Consider the following 10,002-nt stretch of genomic DNA (forward strand, 5'->3'; position numbering starts at 1 on the left):
ATCGGAGCACTAGGTGCGGTGACTCCCAAGCTAGGCGAGTGGCTCCAGCAGATCCCAGGAACAACATCGGAGATCTCTGTCCAGAAGAGCGCAGTCCTGGGAACAGCTAAGATACTGCGCAGGACCCTCAAGCTCCCAGGCCTCTGGTAGAGGACCCGAGCTTGAAGGATAAACCGCCCGCAGGGGCGTGCTGGGTGTTTATATCATAATCAATATCATAATAATCTGACAATACTATAATATTGGCCATATTATATTTACATTACCACAGTGAGATGACTTTAGTCTCATGAACAACATTAACTAATTGTTATTTACTAACTAATCTTAAATGACTGTTCAGCACAGAAATGAAGCCCAACAATCATGTTTTACAGTCCCGTGGTCTCAGCCTCAGATACTCAACTAATCAAAGTGATGTCATGACAAAAATGAATGACTGACAAAACATTCTCCTTCGTTTCTGTCAAACAAAGCTGTATGTAACGTGTCTCGCGGTTAGTATCATGGTTGCTAGGCAACCTGAACAGCGCGACAAAGCGTATACCGTCCCATTTCACAAGCCTCTCACTTCCGCACTTCTCGTACTTATAGTACGCACCGTACGTAGTATGCGTAGTGCGCGTACTTCAAGCGTGCAGACCCTGAATTGGGACACAGCCAACGAGGCTTGTCTGGACCATGAAACGCCACCATTGCACTACTAAAGACTGGAAGGTTTTATGGACTGAGGAATCAAACTTTGAAATCTACGGTTCATCGCGCAGGATCTTTGTACGCCGTTGACTAGGTGAAAGGATCTGCCCCAGGGCCTCCTCTCAGCTGACCTAGGAACAGCTTGATGTTCCACTGGATCAGCTGGGGAGAGGGAGGTCTGGGCTTCTCTGCTTAGCCTGCGGCCACCACGACCCAGCCGCAGATAAGCAAAAGCAAATGGATGAATGCATGTTTGTATTTAATGAAAGTTCACATTGATCACAAGGAATTAGTTGATCTTTCCATTTTTCTCTTTTTATTTTTGAAAATATAATGTTTTTCTGGGACCTTCACAGTAAAAACATTGATTATTTAACTGAAAGAGTTGAAATATTGATTAGATTCAAACAACACACAAACATTATTATGGTTTATTAAATTGAGAAGAAAAACATGCAGTTTAAGGTTCATATTTAATGTGTAGACTGCAACAAACAAATACACCTGTTTCACCATTTCAAACTTCCGCTGGTGCCCAGAGGAGGAAAAATACTTTAAAAGTTACAAATATAACAAAAGATATAACATGTAGAACAAAAGACTGAAGTTTGAAAAAGGCTGGATTAAAACTAAAAACGACTGAAAGGAAACAAATTCAGGTTTTAGTGGAAGTTAAAAGTCTGGGATTCCTGAGACGATCAGCTGATCACAGGTTGACTTCCTTTGTCACTGAAAGAAACACGACATATTTACTTTCAGATATGTTTCTTTTCTTGTTCAACAAATTATCATTTTAAAATGTCAATAATGTAAAGGCGGTGTCCCAGGCCCTGTGCTTCGTACGTCGCTTACTACATCCAAGATCAAATGAAACATCCAAGACCAAATCATCGCGCTAACTCTGAGCTCGCTATTCCGGTTCCCCGAACACACCTGTTGTTGACGATTAGTATAGCTGGATGAAGTAATGTGAGATCACTGGGTGGCCCAACAGGGGCTACGCATCGATAGTAGAAACATTGATCGGCAACCCTTTGATTGGTCGGCGAAAATGTCGAAGGAGCGCGCTCAGTATTTTTCGGCAGCAGAGCAAGAACTCTTGAGTGAGGGATTTCAGGAGTTTCAGAGTTTAATTAAAACGCAAGGGAACACTGCAAAGGCTGCAAAAGCAAGGAGAGAGGGCTGGCAGAAAGTTGCTGACAAATCAAACTCGTAAGTAATTCAATAATAACAATAATAATGGAGTGGATTTATATAGCGCTTTTCAAGGCACCCAAAGCGCTTTACAATGCCACTATTCATTCACTCTCACATTCACACACTGGTGGAGGCAGCTACGGTTGTAGCCACCGCTGCCCTGGGGCAGACTGACAGAAGCCAGGCTGCCATATTGCGCCATCGGCCCCTCTGGCCAACACCAGTAGGCGGTAGGGTAGATTTATCATATCACACCATATTATCCAATATTATATTACATTATATTATATTATAATATGTTATATTATATCCCCTTTCACATTAGAGCCACAACAGGACCCACTAGAACATGGGAACAAGTAAAAGTGAAATATAAGAATATTCTACAGAATGGTAATATTTATCACTTATATTGCTTGTCGTCTCTTGGAAAGAGACCCTGGAATACTCTGTTTGTTTGTTCATAACAGCAACCAAGAAAAGGGCAGAGCAAAAAAAAAGACAGGTGGTGGTCCTGCACCCCCTCGTCAACAAGTTGGTTAAGTGAATAATACCCTCATGGGAAAATCAATATCTTTCTATGAGCACACTGTCGCGCTGAGCTAAAGGATCCTGTCTGTCCCGCAATATACGCTGAATTCTGAGGACTCTCCTTATCAATCTTGCACCTTCCGCAATGGGTTGCTCGCGTAAACGGACAGGATATGACTGCGACAGACTTCCCAAATCCACCTTCGCTTTTATAGCCGTGGTCTCTCATCTTGATTACACGAAGTAATTTACAATTACTACTCTGAAATATGAATTACATCTGTAATAATCACATACATGTAATAGAATGTTAATAGTACATTTCCCTTTTTTAGGGAATGACCTGTATGTATCTGTGTGAAATCAATAAAAGGATCAAGTGCTGCATTATCTTTAGTTACATTGATGTTATTTATTTATGGTGAAACAGTGGTGGAATATCGCTGTTGCTTTCGTATGAATGACGCGGACATACCTGCGTGGCCGCGATCTAATCCTGTTTACATAAAGTAAACCTGCTCCCCAGCAGGTTTACGCTTACGGCTCTGTTGCTATGACAGCAAGTCCCGGATGGGCTTCGGGGAACCGAACGATCCAGGATCACGCGAAATCATCAACAATCTCATCCAGCTAACTCACTTAGCGCGGTACGAAGAACAGGCCCCCAATCTTTTGATATATTGTTTATATACAGTGGTGCGAAAACATGTTTGCTCGTGGGTCTGCTCATGTCAGATCATGAAAGATAACACAAGTAAAAAATTAAAAACATCATGCATATTCTAAATAAAGGTGTTTGTTCATCTTTGGGGAAAAAATCCAAACCCATGTGTGAAAAAGGTGATCGCCCCACTCCAATTTATAACATAAATTACCCTAAGAGTGGAGCAACGGCACATCCAAAAGGTCACAAAAGACCCCAGAGCAAGATCCAAAACACTGCACACCTCACTTGCCTTAGTTAAGGCCAGTGTTCATGACTCCACCATAAGAAAGAGACTGGGCAACAATGGCCTGCATGGCAGAGTTCCAAGACAAAAACCACTGCTTAGCAAAAGGAACAGAAAGGCTTGTCTCGGTTTTCTAAGAAAACATCTTGATCCCCAACATACTCTGTGCTCTGGCAAGACAAAACTTTTTGGCAGCTGTATGTCTTGCTGTTGTTAATGGAGTCGTGAATTCTACCAAAACATCTTGAAGTGCACTTGTGTTCTGCAGCAGGATGATGATCCAAAGCACACCAGCAAGTCCATCTTTAATTTGGAGTGGCCTAGTCAAAGGCTACGTTCACACTGCAGGCAAAAGCGCATCAAATCCGATTTTTTTGACACTATGTGACCCATATCCGATCATGGTATGACAGTGTGAACGGCACAAATCCGATATTTTCAAATCCGATCTGGGTCACTTTTGTATGTGGTACTGAATCCGATACATATCCGATGTTTTAGAAAGCGACTGCTGTTTGAACGGTCATGTCGCATTAAATCCGTCTTTTACGTCACTGACACAAGACAGACGCCAATTATCAGCGCCCGAGAAGACATCGCGAACGCTTCCTGGCCATCCCGTGTAGATGTCAGTGAAACTGTTGGGAAGACAACGTTGGAGAAACGTGAACATTTTATTTGTACTGTATAATCTGCAGATTCTGACAAATCTGCAACTATCCTTTGAAGCACCGCTCCTCTAAAACAGCTATAAGGATCATTATTAGGTTATCTACATTATTATGTGAATAACAAAATAACTTAAAGCAAAAATTGGGAAACGTAAAGTCCGAAGTCTCTATATTAAGGGCCATCAGTCAAACAATACTGTTTGCTCTGGGTCTAAACAGAGCGCGTTGTGTGTGACGTCTTCTTTTGTGCATGCGGGCCGCTTTGAGTGTTCACACTAGAGCGCGTTTACTGTCGCATTTTATTCGTAGTGTGAACAAGCAGACAAAAAAATCGGATTTGAACAAAAAATCAGAATTGAGCATTAAGACCTGCAGTGTGAACGTAGCCAAAGTCCTGACCTGAATCTGAATGAGATGCTGTAGCATGACCTCAAAAATGCGGGTGATGCTGATAAGAACAATTCTCATATGATGAGTGGACCAAAATTCCTCCACAGTGTGTAAAAGACTCATTAGCAATGATCACAAACACTTGGGTGGCATATATACATGTATGTATGTATAAATGTAATACTTTCATACATAGACATATACACGTCATCCCACATACAGTGTTTATTAACATTTCTGTTTTTTAAAAGGGTCCCAATCTTTTGATTTTCCTGTATATTCAGTTCATTTCATCATCTCCTTGTGAATGTGATGTTACGTTCTCTGTTTGCATTTGTTTGACGTGTCATGTACAACACATGTTACTTGTATGTAACTTAACCATCACCAGTCACTTCTAAATCTGGAATGAAGAATTTAGAAGAATAATGAAGCAGCCTGGGCTGCTTCATTATTCGTTTATGTTAGAGACTTTTGGCAATGCTGGATTCTGATGGCTATGCTTTATTTTGTCAGTAAGGTTGCAGTGCTCTCCATCTAGACCCCACATTCCTGTATGATATATCTGTGATTAGTGAAGAAAAAAAGACTGATTATCAGAATAAATTGGCAGGAGCCCAGCAGTCTGTAACTGGATGATCTGGGCATGCTTAGAATCATCTCTGGATCATTTTTCTGCTTACTTTGTAATGGGATAAGAAGAGAACAGGCCTCAGGTAATAAAAGCTGGATAATGCCTCTGCAAATGTTTTATTTATCATTTTAAAAGTTTCAGTAACAGGAGCTCTGATTCCACTGCCGCCCTAAAGCGTGTTTCACTGACATGGATAAGTCTGCTTCTTGGACTAGAAACATTTTTCTTCATTTAACAGTTTATAGTTATGGAAGAAGTGGAAGAATCTACGCCTGAAAAACTGAGCTGAGTCTGATGGTGTTTTTGAAAGGCTGACAAAGGCTGAGGTAAATCCTCCAGAGACCAAGGTCAGTGATGACCATGGGGGATGTTTCATAAGGTAATTTTAGATGTTACCTTTCCTGGCAGTGAGCTCATCGATGGACTCAACCACATGAATTGCTCCAACTGCTGAAGCTTCTCCTTTGGTGTTTGTGGCGTGACACTCGTACGATCCTTCTTCTTCTTTGGTCAGAGGCGAGATCTGAAACACAAACACCATGGTCTATTTTGATTGGTCCCACTGCAGCAGTGACATAACATAGTGTTTGTACTGACCAGCACCCAGCCGGTCACTTCATGCTTCTCCGGTCCTCCTCGAGTCTGGATCACCAGATTGTCACGGTCTCCAGGAAGAAGCTCCATCTTCTTCCCACTGAGGATCTGAAAGAAGAAACCCATCATTATCATCATCACTCTAATCTTAGAGATCCAACTTCAAATACCTTATTGACTCTGTGATGTCATCACAGAGTTGTCTAACCCCTGTGGTCTTCTAACGGGTTTCTCACTCATACTCTGACTGTGGTGGAGGAACCACCTGACATCCCCACCTGAAGCTGAGACTGATGATTGGACATCCTGCTTCACCACAGCTCTGAGCAGGTCTTAGGGCTTAAGGTCTGTAAATTCTCTTCAAACAGGCCGTTACTTGCCACCCTGATAGACACACCTGAACATACCTGAGCCCTTAGTGTACAAGCCGTCAGAATCAGTTTTTAAGCCCTGATTAAAAAAAAATAAAGAAAGTTCATGAAACATGCTGATATCTCTGAATGCTGTAAATTAACCTATTTATTATATTACTGCCTTGAGGCAGCAGCTGTTGTGAAGTTAAATTGAACTCCTCACATAGCCAATCCAGTCTTTAAGTCTGACGTTATTAGCCATGTCTGGGCCCAAACTCCGCTGCAGGTCCCAAACAAACACTGCAGCATCACTGAGAGTTTAAACTGTCTAAATTCTTTCATCTGTAATAAAATGATCAGCGTTGCTGCTTTACCAGGTGTAACTATGAAGTTTAACATCCAGGCATCCATGAAAACAGGATTTATGATATTTAACAGAGTTAGAAGTTAGCAGGGAGTTAGCTCACTAGTTTCCACCTAAACATGATATAGCATGTTCTGACTGAGAGATTTCTGAAAAATTCAAACGTACAGCTCTGCTGTCACTTCCAACATAAATGAAGACAGAAAACTAAACAGCAGTGACGTTTGAAGGGTTACTGAAGTTGGGCTAGCTGGTATATAATGTTGTGCTACGTGATCGCTAGCGACACAGCTATGTTAGCATAGCATAAACACAGTGAAGCTGGAGGATGAATACTAACTTTTTTCCACTCCATAAAAGTTAACGTGAGGGTTCCCAATGGTTAGAGACAAATACAATTGCATGGCAGGATGCTGTAAACGGACCAAACTTCAGTCAGGAGAACAACTGAGATAATCCATCCACAATATGAGGTTAGTCATTCTACTGCTGCTTGGGCTGGGCTGTAGTTACATCGTAAGGGTTTAAAAACTGAGTTTTAAAATGAACAGCGGTAATAAAAACCAAGAGAGGCCGACAGTGATCACAGACTGTTTTTAGGGTTTTTTGAGATTAAATACAACAAGATACAAAGCATTAAAACATGTTAAAAACACAAAAAGCCTTATTAAACGCAGGGTAGTTTGGGCCCGGAAGCATCATGTCATAACTTAAAGACCGGATTCCAACGATAACAACGATTATCATAATGATATGTTGGAGACACAGGCCAAGACGATCTTCATCTCTAGCTTATCAATCAACAATAGAGCCAAAAACAATTTAAGTTTTGAAAGGCCGACTCTGAGCCTCATAACACGCTAACCAAAAAACTGAATTGTTGTTATCTATCATGCAGCTGACCCATACTCAGACTTTCTCTACCATTTCTCTTTTACTGAAAATAACAGCCTCAACATGGAATTTAATCTATTATTAGACTCAATTGAGTTCACACCCTTGTTCTGACATATCCCACAGAAAGTGAACATTTAACTGTATTTCTTGAAAACTGTCTTTCGTGATCATTTTTAATAACATTTAAGTTTACAGTAACAGATTACACAGCAGTGGGTAATACACTGCATTACATGTCCTTCTGAAGGTGCAGTAACAAAGTTTAAGGATAGAATTCATCCGTGTTATTCTCTCATGTTATTGAAGAAGCATATCATCCACTCCCACAGAGGTTGGTTGTCTTTTAATACTGTTACATCCTCACCAGAGATTTTCAGTAATGCATTACTGCAATCTGATTACTTTTCGCAAGTAACGAGTAAAGCAAGGGATTACTATTGCAAAAAAGTAATTAGATTACTGTTGCTTTCCCCTAAGCATGCTGCATTGCTGTGGTACTAACCTGTGATTTTGTTTGTGAGAGTGTCTCATGACAATGATGTAAGCGTGTGGTAACAGACGTGTGGCGATCAACAATGGATAATATGGAGTGCGTACGGAGAGAGTACGACCATGCAGCGTTTAAAGCGTAAACATTTTTTCATAAAAAGTGACAAAAACATTAGCGTCTGCTGTTCACTCTGCGTGGGAAGAAAACTTCTTTCTACAGTTGAAAAAAACCCTAAACTTCTGAGCGAGCACGCTGCCACGGGAATGTGACATTCACAGAGAAACCCCCGGATCCCCTCACTGACATGACTGCTGTGGGCAAACCTCCACCCGCCCCACTCCTGATAAACAGCTGACAATAGATTTAAGAGCTGCTGAGTCTTTGATTCTATTTATTTTCTGCCATTTTACTTGCATCTATTTCAAAGAGTGTAAACACAAAATATGATTTTATTTTATATGCTGGAATATGCGGAACATAGGTTTAAGTGTTAAGCAATTTCTTCAAGTCAAAGACTGTTGATATAATTTAATTTTTGCTTGGCGTCCCTCTAATACTGCGGGGTCTGTTCCTTGCATGTTAAAGTACCTCAAGGTGACTATTGTTGTTAAGTAGTGATGTAAGCTGCTGTTCAGGGAAATGTTTAAATCAGGATAATTTCCTGTTTTATGTTTCCAGGTGGAGAACTTTGATTGTTTCTATTGGCAGCGGCAGGAAACAGGAAGTCAGCAGCAAAGAGGAAGGCAAACACTTCTGTGGAGTCACGCCTGAACCTTTGAGTGTTTCTTTTTATGGAGAAAAACAAAATACATCTTAAATGTGTGACAAACTGCTGAATGATGGCACACAAACTCACCTTCTTCCAGGTTAGCACTGGTGTGGGCACGCCCACCACCTCACAACTCAGGTACACCTGAGAGCCACTCACGTTGTACACCTCACCTGGAGGAGTAACAATGAGTGGAGCTGCAGACAGAAAGAAAAGATGAATGTGGGTGAAACAGGTCCAGACAGGAAGTCCTCAGTGACCTCACAGGAATTCAGTTTGCTCTGAGCACACTCAGTGGGTGTTTTCATGTAGAAAGGAATGTGATGTTTGGGATGGAGGAGGATTATCAGAGGCGACATCAGTCTGTAACTGACAGACTGCCTCATAGTCCGCTGGACCACAGAAGGGGAAAGAGACGTTTAGGTTTTTTTAACTGCTCTACATTTACATCACAGCAACGTATAAATACATACGTATATATGTACGTCAGCTGCAGGTTATTTCTCCAACTGTATCAAGCCACATATCAGAATAAGTGACCCCCTTCTGCAGGCTACATAGATTGATACCATGACCTGCGACCTCACCTGAACCACAGCGACCTTTGTTCTGCATGTTGACAGATTCTTTTCCCTCACTCTGGGCTCGCAGGCCTGCAGTTTTCAGTGCACAGGTGTTCGTGTAGGTCACTCCGTTTGTCCCGCAGACCTCGTATTTGCTCTTACAGACACAGACTCCCATCTTGTTCTTCTTGTTCTCGCCGCTTCTCACGCACTCCAGACCGGAGCCACAGCGGCGAGCTGCCGACCGGCGACCTCCGCACAGCTCACCCTCTGCGGCAGCGCAGACAGAGCAGCAGCCACAGGAGTCCACCAGAGAGCCAGCAGCACAGCCCTCCGCTGGGAGAGGAGCACACTGAGCCAGATCACAAGATCCACATCCCAAAGGGGCAGAGTCCTGGACTGAGAGGACCGGGAGGATCAGAGAGAGGAGGCAGAAAGACTTCATGTTTGCGAGCAGCTCTGAGTCAGTCTGAAACTGAGGGGCTGAAACACAGCTGCTCCAAGGGTGGGACTCCGCCTCCACCCACAGCTGATCCCACCCTCAGCCTAGAAGATAATACGACCCTGTAAAGTAATACTGCATTACTGTACTGTGTACTACTGTACTTTACACTATTTCCATACAGTATTACATGCACAGAGACCTGCCACCTTCAGAAAATTTCTGATGACTCCTTTGTCACGTGATGCGAGCAGAATCATCTGCAGCTCAACGTGACAAAGACCAAAGAACTGATTGTGGACTTTAGGAAGACCAGGAAACTCGTGACCCCCGTTTCAATCCAGGTGGTCAATGTGGACATTGTGGAGGAGCATAAATACCTCAGAGGACACACTGATAATAGGCTGGACTGGGTTAAAAATGCCACTGCACTCTACAGGAACGGCCAGAGTCTCTGAGGT

General features: G+C 42.3%; 1 protein-coding gene across 1 annotated transcript; it reads right to left on the bottom strand.

Moving 5' to 3' along the window:
- Positions 1-1,113: 1,113 nt before the first annotated feature.
- On the bottom strand, positions 1,114-9,577 carry LOC146677149 (insulin-like growth factor-binding protein 7). The gene is made up of 5 exons (XM_085418732.1): positions 9,124-9,577; positions 8,624-8,733; positions 5,667-5,771; positions 5,466-5,592; positions 1,114-1,425 (listed from the first exon to the last, which is right to left on the bottom strand). The coding sequence occupies exons 1-5, from the start codon at positions 9,542-9,544 to the stop codon at positions 1,403-1,405; spliced, it is 786 nt and encodes a 261-aa protein (XP_085274858.1). The 5' UTR covers positions 9,545-9,577; the 3' UTR covers positions 1,114-1,402.
- Between the last annotated feature and the right edge of the window lie 425 nt (positions 9,578-10,002).

This window comes from Rhamphochromis longiceps, linkage group LG2, assembly GCF_057381845.1.
Source record: "Rhamphochromis longiceps isolate RC_006_pf linkage group LG2, R_longiceps_female_GT1.1, whole genome shotgun sequence".
Classification (NCBI taxonomy): Eukaryota; Metazoa; Chordata; class Actinopteri; order Cichliformes; family Cichlidae; genus Rhamphochromis; species Rhamphochromis longiceps.